A 12,244-nucleotide genomic window follows, 5' to 3' on the forward strand; every position below is an offset into this window, starting at 1 on the left:
AATAATAATAATAATAATAATAATAATAATAATAATAATAATAATAATAATAATAATAATAATAATAATAATAATAATAATAATAATAATAATAATAATAATAATAATAATAATAATAATAATAAGACTTGTAATGTGCACATATCCACCCTGCTGGGTGTTCAAGGCGCAGTAACAACAAAACAAAAACAAAACATAACACAAAGAAAAACAAACACAACAAAATTAATCCTTGAAAGCCTGTGACATAAGATAAGTTTTGAGAAGAGACTTGAATTTTGCGGTACAAAGACAAGATCGAAGATTAAGTGGTAGAGAGTTCCATATGCCATTCATCCTGCACAGAATGTGCTTTCTGATGCTTGATTTCGGGACCTCAAGTTCTAAACTTGAGGTCTCAAAATCAAATTCGTGGAAAATCCCTTCTTTCTCGAAAACTACATCACTTCATAGGGAGCGGTTTCTCACAATGTTTTATACTATCAACCTCTCCCCATTACTCGTCACCAAGAAAGGTTTTATGAAGTTAATTATTTTGAGTAACTACCAATAACTGTTTTGGGTATGAATGAATTTATTTACGGAGTTTTTTTAATATAAAAACCTTAAAAAGCTCATCACTTTAGATACAAAAATCCTGAAAAGCCATGGCAATAATAAAAATATATACCTAAAAGAATTTGCTTAGTTGATGAAGAAATGTATTATAGTCGTTATTCATTCAATATTATTAAATTGATTATGTCCTTTTTTCAGGCGACAGTTTATTAACGTGTCTCTTGATGCTATTGCAAACTACAAGGTGGAGCTGGAAGCTACAACAGGAAGACCACAAACTGTACAATCTATATTGAGTCGCTTCAAGCAATTACAAGCTAAGCTAGATCGCTTACAGATTGCCCAATCCTAACTAACTGCTTATTAATAGTCCCACTAAATTGTTGCACTCATCTAGAGTGGATTAAATTATGCGCACTTGACGATATTGGCAAGGATATTTATGTGTTCATTAAACCACTAGTGTGAAGTATGTCATATTTTAATCCTGAACAGAAGCATTGATTTATGAATGTATTTGGGAACAAAGCATACATTTCATTTTGGGGGGAAATGGAATGGTTCAAATTACTTGAATAATTGATGAATGTTATGTACTGTAGTGATAAAAACAATTTTGTTCAATACATCAATGTGTGAAGCAAGTTGGTTTCCTACAACAATCTATTCTAAACCTCAAAGTTTTCAAGTTGGTGATTTGTTGCATTGTGGCACAACCAGGCCTGATGCTTCACGTAGGCAACAAAGGTGATTACCTCCATGCCCCTGGTCATTGCCTTGGTGCCCTTGAAATGCTCCAGTAGAAATTTATAATTTCCTCATAGGGTGCCCTTTACAAAGGCGAAAATGCCTTGGTGCCCTTGCCCTTTCAAAGACGAAGCATACAGGCCTGCACAACGTCTCTAAACCTAGTGCCAATTTGCATGACTAAATCAGGGGGATATTGAAGAAAATACGCTTTTCCTTATTAGTTCTGATTTTTTGAAGTGGTGTTCTGTATGAAGTTTGAAAAAGAAATTCCAGTCTGTCTTAAGCTTCCAAGAATTCAAATACTATTGAAATGGTGCCATCAATTTGATCTGATATTACTGCTTTCATGTGAGGAGTGTGAGTTTACTAAGCTAAGAACCCAAATTCGCAGGAGACTTCATAGAGGCAACAAATGCAATTGCCTCCATGCCCTTTGGTCATTGCCTTTGTGCCCTTGAAATGCTCCAGTAGAAATTTCTTCATGAGGTGCCCTCTACCGAGGAGAAAATGCCTTGGTGCCCTTGCCCTTTCAAAGACGAAGCATACAGGTCTGACTACAGCATTGGTTATCTACATTTGTATCTCATACTGGTTGGGGCACTCTGATTAGAGTAAAGGGAACATTTGTCTAAAGTGTCAAAAGATCTTGCAGGACAACTATTCAAAATATTTAGGTTAATTTTTGTTACATAATTTGCATGTTGTACAAACGGACAGTAGTTCAGACTTGTGAGTAGCTTCATTGTTTATGTTCATTTATTATTAATATAACGCTCAGATTGGAGCTACATGATGTACATGTAGGCAGTTTGCATAGGTTTTTTTTTTCTTTTCTTAGCCAAAGAAAATTAAAGTTGAAGTTGATGTTATTTTTCATTTAAAGGCACTGGACACCTTTGGTAATTGTTAAAGACCAGTCTTCTCACTTGGTGTATCTCATCTTATGCATAAAACAACAAACCTGTGAAAATTTTGACTCAACTGGTCGCTGAAGTTGCGATAGAAATAGTTGTGTGCTTTCAGATGCTTGATTTTGAGACCTCAACTGAGGTCTCTTACTCAATTCAAATGTTTTAATGAGAAGTTTTAATGAGCCGTTTCTCATGTTTTATACCATCAACAGCTCTCCATTGCTCTTTCCCTAACAATTATTTTGAGTAATTACCAACAGTGTCCTTTGAAGTTTGTTTTATGTTTAATGAAGATCATGGAAAAAGGTATTGTTACAAAGGAACACACTGTCGTGAAATTTGTTTAGATTAATATGGTTTGAAAACAGTAGTCTTGTATCTTTATTTGCAAGTCTGTATTTAGGCCAAATAACAAACAATCACCAGTTAATCGTCCCCTCCCTCATCCTTTTTTTGTATGCCACATCCTTATTTTAACCCTTTTTATTTTACATTTGTTCTCTTCAAAAGACAAATGTTCTGTGTATTTCTCATTAAACTTACTAATCTTTTAAGAACTTGTAACTAGTGGTGACTATAAACTGAAGAATTGGTGGCCAGTTGGAATTAATATGTTTGGCGGCCACCTTTGAAAGAAATAATAAATAAAAAGGTTCCCATCCTCCTCTTTTTGGAAAACCCTGGACGATCAACTGGTATTTGTCTTTACTTGGCCGTATAGTAATATACCACCTTTTAATGATGTTACTCCTGAATCAGGGAATAAGATGTAATCTTTATCAAAGTGTGACGACTTGGAACTTGACCATGTTTCAAGCTTATTCTGCAGTCCATCAACATAACATAGACTTAAATGTTCTGTATGGTTTTATAAAACTAAAATGTCATTTTTGTAATTAAACAATATACTCGTACATTTTGGCTTGAATGTCTAGCTTTTTCATTAAAGATATAAAGAGACAGAGATCAGGTGATCGTCTTATTTACCAGTTTAAATCATCATTGGATCCTGGAGAGTGGTTCATAAACCTTACATAGGGAACCAGTGAATATTTCAATCTTAATGTGGTGGCACATTTTAGAGAAAACATCATAACAGCACTTTGTTTGCGATTAAAGATTAATTTAATTTAATTTAAATTTAATTTAATTATTGAAGCAGTGAAAAAATTAATGTTATGACAATATTTACGACAATATTCAGGACTTGTGCCCCAAGTCATGAATATTAATGAACAAATTTACGTTTTGGGGGGCCAATTTTGCAAACCTACCAAGAGGCGTGAATTTGATAATTTTGTTCAGCAACTCGAACAATATTCAGTTGAGTCTTACGGAGTTAAACTAACACTAATCTCTGTAGTGAAAATAAAGCCAGGGTTCGAGCAATTTACTGATATTGATTAACGCACTTTAATCAATATCAACAAGCTTCTTGTAGATCTCGATCCTCCTTTGTTGTAGATAGCCGACTGAACAAAACCGAATGCCTTTTATAAACAGCGGACCATCGATGTAAGATCAATCGGTTGCCAAACGCCGGCCGGTAGACACAAATGGCTTGATGTTTCGTTTCAATTTTCAAGTCACTCGGAACCAGCTACGATACTATCAACACATGAGTACATTTTGTGTTCCGTTTTCTGGTTAAACTTTGGGCCGTGCACGTAGGCATATCAGCTTTGAATAGTAGTGAATTTAACTGAATAAACGACTGTTGCGCTCTCAAAGCATTTGCTGATGTAGCAGACGGATGTAACAAAAAGGTTATTATGCTCAACCATCGATGAATCTGTGAACTTCAACTTTCAATAGCTTCACTGTAAAGTATAATAGACTTGTGAACACACACCGAGTTTGCATCAACTGATATAGTTCGACAGTCGTTTATTGGTAAAAGAACATCATGATGGCACAGACGTCGGTCAGCAAGTTGTCAGCTTCCACCCAGCGTAGCAACGATCGTGGAGGCGGGCCTCTGGGAGGAACACGTCCAGCAGCCCGCTACGAATGCACTTATAAAATGGAACCCGATCTACAGTTCATGTCACACAAAGCTTGTGGTATCATTGAAGATGTCTTGGAAAGCCAGCTTCAGGATACGAAGTACGACCCCGAACGATGTCCGCACCTTTGTCGTCATCTTGCAGACACTATCAAAAATAAAGTCAAGGATTTGCAGTTCAGCAGATACAAAATCGTTGCCGTGGTTACTATTGGATCCCTTAGTAACGGTGCATCTTCATGTGCCAGTCAGTGTGTGTGGAATGACAAGTTCGACACTTACTCAGAGTTCACTTACAAGAATGGCTCACTTTATGCTCTGGGAACAGTGTACGGAATATATCAAGAATAACACTTCTTCGTTTTGAAAGTGACACTGGCAAATATTGACGCTGTGACTGTATTGCGGTCTGCTGTGAAATTTTACATTCTCTCTTTCTAACGCTGATGATATACTCCAGTCAACCATATGGAGGTCAAGTAGCAAAAAACGTCCTCCACAATGGCTTGTTTGCCGTGACGGCGCAAGTTTGAGAGGAAAAGCGAAAGTAGCTTCAGTACAAGTTATAACTGTAAATTGTAGATTTAAATGAAAGGTGTGTGTATCAATTTAGTTGTTCTTATTTGATGGAATGCTTCATTTTTTATGAGAAGGAGCGCATTAAATTTATGATTTTCGTTAAATATATCAAAAACAATTTTTTTTTAAGGAAGAACAACGCCGACTATACAACGCCGACTTGTTCATAAACTTTGTGAAGCAGGCCTACCAACAATTGTCACAATAAATATGTGTACATGTATCTGCAATGCTGACATCCCCTGACATGCCATGGTTACAAACAATACTAGGTACACTCACTTGGTACATTATGCGCTGTACATAAACTTCAAGATAACATGACATTTTCCCAAAGGTTTATTTTACAAATATTGGGATTGAGTGGACCTTCAAAACACACGTTTAATTGTTTGAAGTAAGTTTTGAAAGTGCATGGGGGAAATATAATAAACTCATTAAATTGTTGGGTATGGGTTTGCAGTTGGTCCCAGCAGATGATTTTCAAGTTTATACTCGTAAATTGCAGAGTAAATAATGTTATCCTTAACAAAACTTCAATAACAGGCTAGAGTTATCGGAAAGTCCATAAGCCTGCTACATTTCTAACAAAACTGGCTCCAAATCTCATCGAGTGCAAGGCAGAATTTAAGATGAACTTAGTGAATACACGTTTGATAGTCTGGCTGTCAATGCTTTAAGAACATGTCGCTTAGAGCTTGTGGTTTGTATTTTGATATAGTCTTGTATCAGATATTAAATTGACACGCCGAAAATCATTTGTTTAATTTTCCCCTAATAATAAACTATCAGTTGATAAAAGTTATGACAGATGATCGGTTGTTTTATTAAGCCTTAAAAAACCCACCCTCCCAACCACCGCCCCTTGCCGCATGCCACACTCGTGACCCCTACTGTCCCCTTCGATAACGTAAACTTGGCGGGCTTGCAACATCGCCCTAAAATAAAGTCCCTTGAATTCACGTCGATTTGCCCCCCGCTGTGACTGCGTACCCAGTCACTCTGCTTGCCCAACCCCGTTGGGCAGCTACCTCCACGCCTTTGAGGTGCAAAATTGTACCGTTATAGGACAGTATTGATCCCAATTTATCGATTGGCTTGGTTGCTAGAGTGTAAAGCCTTCACTGGTTACCATCATTGGTAGTAAACCATTGTCCCTTTATCGATAGATGGTCCTTCCTTTGTCCATAAACTGGCTACAAGGTGTCCAATATTGATTAAACAAAATAGTCAATGTCCCCACTCTCCATCTATGCAGCACTGCGTATTGCCTATACTTTAGGGTTTTGGATCCGACGGAATAACAATCTGAGAAACGCATGCCATCTGACGGTGACGTTTCTCAGATTCAATAGTGTGGGTATCCACCTTATTACCTCGAAGTGAAATGGCTCTCAAAATGGTTTAATATTATCAAAAGTTGCTCAGTGGAGAAGAACACAGAACCAATAGGCATACGGTTTTATTGTTACGCCTCAAACGATAGGCCTACAGGGGGCGCTTACTCAAAATAAACTGCGCCAATAAAGTATCTAAACACTTACAAATGGTCAGATTTATCGGAACCTAAAATAGTATACAACAAAATAATTATTCATTTTTATTCACCGTTAATTTCTGCACATGTTGACACATCTTGTGTTGCGCTACGATGTTGTTTGGTGGTTTTATGGGCACTTGAGTGGCTGGAGGTCGAATTTCAAAAGTTGCAAAAGCCCCTATTCATCCCAATTCCAGAAGGGAACTCTCGTAAGCATCACACACAGACAAAATCAAGACAGAAGACACAGACACACTCGTTTTGTTTATTTGACCATGAAATTTATTGCCGTATCTTTAACTCTAAAACTGCTGATATACTGTCCTCCATTCTTGGTGTGTCCCCCATCAATGTCCTGAACGGCAAGGAGTCGTCTTCTCATACTCCCAATGAGACCTCTGATCTGTCCCTGGTCATTCCCTTGCCATTTCCTGATCAGGATGCGTCGCAATCCCTCGAGAGTGACGTCAGGCTAGATGGACTTGTTCACTTTCTTCTTCGCAGAAGTCACCCTCGGACGGCTACTCCTTGGCAGGTCGTCCACATTTCCCTGAGTTTGGTTGCGATTCCACCATTTACTGACCGTCGCTGATAACGTTCCAACTTGACGAGCTGCAGCTCGAATCGACATACTGGCTTCTATCAAACCAACGATCCGTCCCCTTTCCCGTTTGGTCAGTTGAGCCATCTTTCCTGTTATCTTGAAACACCTTTCTCTGTCTTACCATATCGGGGAATCTGGCTCTTAACCCATATGATGTATGCTTCCCATCTTTGGCCCCTTTGCTTGGTTACTGACAATTAATGCTGTATGTTCATGGCAACCGATTTATCCAACATGCGACAAAAACAAATCATTTATAAAAGGCGGGCAAAAGAAACGCTGATCTTACTCGTCACAATACAACGTTTAGCTTGAATAGGGGCTTTTACAACTTTTGAAATTCGACCTTAAAGGTGGACTATAACAGATTATTGATATAGCCAATATTACTATTTTTGTACAAGAAATGTAAAATAAGGACTGATATTTTAGTAGTATTCAATAAAACCTTTACCTTCATGCAAAAAAAACACGAATTCGCGCGGCGTACTCCGACCCAGAAAACTCAGTTTCGGCAAAAGCCGGTGACCCACGAACCATTCATACACAGTGTGTGACGTCACACCACGTACCGAAGCTCTGTACACTGTGTGTCAGGTCGATCGTGTGCGTGCATTTTACATGTACATTGAATGTGGAATAACATCGGACACTATAGGCTGCATTTTTTTTTGACACAAAAAAACAGTGAAACTGTCCGATGGCAGCGGGTCTCGGGAAAACCACAGTATAGATGAGGAAAAGGCATTTTAGGGAGGCACTTCAGAGGAAAGTGAGGGCTCTAGCGATAAGGGGAGCTCACCGGACGAGAGAGAAGCCGAAGACGTGTTATGAGTACATGTAGTTAACCAGCCCGGGGACGATGATCGTCAGGCCGAAGACGATGAGCCAAACCCTGATGATCGACGGCTAAAGACAGACTGGTAAGGCCACAAAACGTTTCATGAATTATACTGAATGATGCTTCGTTTGATCAGTTTATTTCTGCTCCCAAAAATAGTTGAAGGCTATCCTTGACTAAATTAAAACATGAACGAACATGATGGACAAGGTTTATTGTTTACCTCCATTCACGTTATAATACATGTATGTGAACAACACATGCACTGACTTGGGCAGTATAGACATGTGAGGGGAGGGGTAATTTTTGTCTTGCGTTTTATACTTTGTTGGCAAAATTCATACATTATCAATTTAAACTGATATTGTAGATAACCTATGTTGTTGTTTTTCTCCACCAAGTAACTGCATGGTGGTTGACACATGTGCATCTACACAAATATCTCATGTACATGTATGTAACTGCTACTTTGGATTATGATTGCCTTCTGGCATGGGTATAGTTTTAAAGCAATTCAGGTACACACATGCAATATTAACACTTCACCATGCAAACCACAAATCTGTTGTTAATAATTTTGTATGAATTCTTTTGTTAATAATTTTGTATGAATTCTTTTGTTTTGTTTTACAGAAAACACTGCAATGATGATTATCAGCAAGTGGTGAGCTTAGGACTATCTTGTCCGTTCAACCGCTGCCACTGACATCATGTTTGATGGCAGCAACACGAAGGACGTTTCCAAACCCTCGTGTACAGTACAGTGGAAGGATTTTCGTATCCACCAACGGATTAGGCAGCTTTGCTTTGGTTTATTTGTCTTCAGTCGTAACAATTTTCCAAGTTATAATGATCCGGAGGGAGTGAGAAATAATTTGATAAGCCATAATAATTTACGTATAAATGTACATGTATATTATTTCATTTTGTTTCTTTCAGATGGGTGGGTGGTTCAAATTGATTAATTTAATTTGAACCACCCACCCCTCTGAAAGACACAAAATGTAAATTACTATGGCTTATAAAATTAGGTGTGTGGTTCAAATTGATTAATTTAGCACTTATGTGCAATAAACTTGTCCCCTGTTGTCAACAATACACTATGATTAACATGGTAACAACATTCAACTTGGTTAGCAGAAATATAAAAACAAAACAAAAAATAGAAGCCATGTACACCTCCATAATAACGACAACACTAAAACTGTATGTATTTGCAAACGACAATAGTTTATTTTTGAGTTTAAAATATCAAAATTGAAAAAAGGTTGCCTAGTGATAGTGAAATCATCTGAACATTCCGTCATCAAAAAAAGTTAACTATACAACCCTGTCAACGCCCCTACCCCCAAAAAAAGAAAACCTAAGCCATGTTATGTACCTAGTTAGCTGTGGTTCTCTTTGTAAATTGTAAATTAAGTTGTACATTAAAAGAATATAATAAAATCATTGTGTACAGACCATGTCATTCTGTTTTTAAACAAAGTTGATTGTACTACCCTGGTTACCCCCCCCCCCCCAAAAAAAAAAATATATATATAAAAAATAAAATAAAAACCCACATCAATGTGTACAAGCTAGGGCCCAATTTCATGGATCTGCTTACTGTAAACAAAGAATCGACACTTGCGGAAGCAGGAAATTCTGTGCTTACGTCAAGCGTGTTTCACAGGTTACCAGCAAATTTTGGCTTTTGCGGGTCATGGGTGCATACTTGGTTTATACCAGGCATTCTACGCTTACAAAGTATTAAGCGCAGAAATTTAGCCTTTGGACGTAAGCAGAGAACCGTGACCATAGCGCACATTTTGGTGGTGAACAGATCCATGAAATTGGGCATAGGTCATTCTTTCTTTAAACAAAGTTGATTTTACTACCATGGACCCCCCCCCCTACCAAAAAAAAAGCACCAAAAAATCAATGTGTACAGGCTAGCTAGGGCCCAGTTTCATGGATCTGCATACTGTAAACAAAGAATCGGCACTTGCGAAAGCAGGGAATTCTGTACTTACATCAAGCGCGTTTCACAGGTTACCAGCGAATTTTGGCTTTTGCCGGTCATGGGTGCTTAGTTGGTTTATACCAGGCATTCTACGCTTACAAAGTAAGCTCAGAAATTTAGCGTTTGGACGTAAGCAGAGAACGGTGATCATAAGCGCAGAATTTGGTGATGAACAGATCCATGAAACTGGACACAGGTCATTCTTTCTTCAAACAAAGTTGAACCCACTACCTTTGAACCCCCACCCCCCCCCCCAAAAAAAAGCTGTTGCATCCTTTTCCGGCTGGTGAAGGTTGATGTCAATGACACGGGGGTTACACATCAGCTGCGGATGGAGTTGTTTTTGTGTCTTGTCACCCTGCTGACAATGAACAAGTGCATTGTGCATGCATTCTATGCGTATCTGTTTAATGAAAAATAAAAAACAAAACCAAATAATCGTTATGTGGGATTTCTTGAAAATTTACAAGGCAGAAATACAATCACAGAAGGTTTGACGTAACACCATGTACTGACAATCTCTCTTTGAGTTTGCGTAGTTTTGAAAAGAACCTTACAGGAGTTAACGCAAAACCAGTACAAAAGGAGTCCACATGCAACAAAACCAAGGGGGCAGGTTTTCTTTATGTCTGATAGAAAACATGACCTCCAACCACCCCCCTCCCCCAGATCTACACCTAGTACAAAACTGTTCAGGTACAGATCGGGGTGGGGGGGGGTTTGCGATTCAACACCCCATCCCCTCCCCCCCCCCCTCCACCGTGAACAGTTTTCAAAGGGGCAGCTGAAAAACTAAAAATGAAGAAATCATCTGATCCTCTGAAAATTTGCATGCATAGGCCTACTACTTACCTAAAGTGCTATTGAGAATCTTAGGTCTCCATTTCTAGTTCTGGCTAGCATGTCTTCGTACTGCATTGTCTTTGTCCTGCATTCTCATTGTAGTGTAGAGCTGCGAGTTATTTCTGTACAAAAAAATATAAAAACAAAAAATAAATAAATAAACAAAAAAACTAGTGCTGAAAAAGAACTGGCCTTATTTTACAAATGCAAATATAGTAAACACTCCATAATTAACCGTGCCAAGCCAATAAACACAGCTATAGGAAAACTTTAGACTAAACTTCTCTGGAATTGGTAATTCCTGAATTAGGAGAGAAAAATTCTGAATGACCATGGATGGGCAATTATATGGATGGGAGTTTGAACATATTTTTGAGCTGTGCCTTAAAAAAAAAAGCAAACAATTCTTAGGCAGCTTTGGCAAAAACAATGTCCAGCAATCCAGTATAGACCAATATAAATACATGTCAGCGAGGCCAATAAACTGTTAACTGTAACAATCAACTTTTTAAATGGATTAATATAGTGTTCACACATGGTTGAACATGCCAGAAAGTGTAAACCAGGGCATAAACATGCCTAAAGCACTTGGGTGGCTACATGGATTCATCACTCAACAGAGTCAATACACTATGTAGCTATTTTATGGTAGTCGGGTCAGATTCAGAGCATGCACATCGTGTCATTTGACAACAAGATGATTGTTCCTTGCATGAAAAGGGTAGAGATTGTTTACTATTTTTCTGATTACAATTACATGTACATGTATTGGGCCTGAATTAATAATGGAGATAGTTTCTCAGTAGTAGATTTTTAAAAATTATTAACAAGTATTTACCAGGCTTTTCTCTCTCTCTTTTCTGTAATGCCACTTGATTCTTTTGCTGTTCCACGGCCACTTGCGACCAGGGCCACGGCAGAGGGACCCGCCGACGTCGTAACATGCACAAGCAGCACTGGCTGGGGCCTGGTGGTAGAAGATCCCCCTGAATTCTCTCGATGCTTAGAGGTTTAAATTTCGGAATCGATCCAGGCTTCTTACACAAACTTTGAAACTTCTAGTGCATCCACAAACAACCAAATAGTCGGCAGTATTTATAGCTGATACATTAGAAACAAAAAGCTTCGTAGCACACACGCACGCCTATAGTGTGGATGAAAACGCATACACAACACACGGAGTAACATGGCGTAATCTTTGTTTACTCTCGTTGCTTCATGGGTATGACATCACCATTTTTTGACCGCGTTCATGACGTCCGCTGGTTTACAAATCCGCTTTGATTTCAGTGTTGGTTTAATAGCCGGGAACCAGTCCAGGGCGGGAAATTTCAAAATCGAAGAATCGAGGTTAAATTTTTTCGGTCAAATTGTAGCAAAATTATTTGGAGAAAAACATGACCACAACAATGAATTGATAGCTGAACACAACATAAACAAGTTCTGATAGTGATTTTAATGTAGGAGTACCGTTATAGTCCGCCCATAAATCCACTAAACAACATCGTAGCGCAACACAAGATGTGTCAAAATGTGCAGAAATTAACGGTGAATAGAAATGAATAATTATTTTTTGGCATACTATTTCAGGTTCCGATATATCTGACCATT

The 12,244-nt window shown here is 38.3% G+C and overlaps 2 protein-coding genes and 2 long non-coding RNA genes across 4 annotated transcripts in view; 3 read left to right on the forward strand and 1 right to left on the reverse strand.

Moving 5' to 3' along the window:
- LOC139945963 (nuclear pore complex protein Nup155-like) overlaps window positions 1-4,126 on the forward strand; it is a 40,473-nt gene extending 36,347 nt beyond the window's left edge. The window contains exon 35 of the mRNA XM_071943506.1: window positions 757-4,126. Coding sequence (XP_071799607.1) covers window positions 757-910 — 154 coding nt within the window. The 3' untranslated portion in view covers window positions 911-4,126. The remainder of the gene's footprint in view (window positions 1-756) is intronic.
- Window positions 4,127-4,128: 2 nt separating this feature from the next.
- LOC139946227 (dynein light chain Tctex-type 5-B-like) lies at window positions 4,129-4,575 on the forward strand. The gene has a single exon (XM_071943845.1). The coding sequence runs from the start codon at window positions 4,129-4,131 to the stop codon at window positions 4,573-4,575; it is 447 nt and encodes a 148-aa protein (XP_071799946.1).
- Window positions 4,576-7,563: 2,988 nt separating this feature from the next.
- Window positions 7,564-9,526, forward strand: LOC139946572 (uncharacterized). The gene is made up of 2 exons (XR_011787270.1): window positions 7,564-7,870; window positions 8,422-9,526. It is a non-coding gene; the product is annotated as an uncharacterized lncRNA (long non-coding RNA).
- LOC139946570 (uncharacterized) lies at window positions 8,581-11,905 on the reverse strand. Its single transcript, XR_011787269.1, has 3 exons — window positions 11,472-11,905; window positions 10,643-10,755; window positions 8,581-10,193 (listed from the first exon to the last, which is right to left on the reverse strand). It is a non-coding gene; the product is annotated as an uncharacterized lncRNA (long non-coding RNA).
- Between the last annotated feature and the right edge of the window lie 339 nt (window positions 11,906-12,244).

Source organism: Asterias amurensis, chromosome 13 (assembly GCF_032118995.1).
Source record: "Asterias amurensis chromosome 13, ASM3211899v1".
NCBI lineage: Eukaryota > Metazoa > Echinodermata > Asteroidea > Forcipulatida > Asteriidae > Asterias > Asterias amurensis.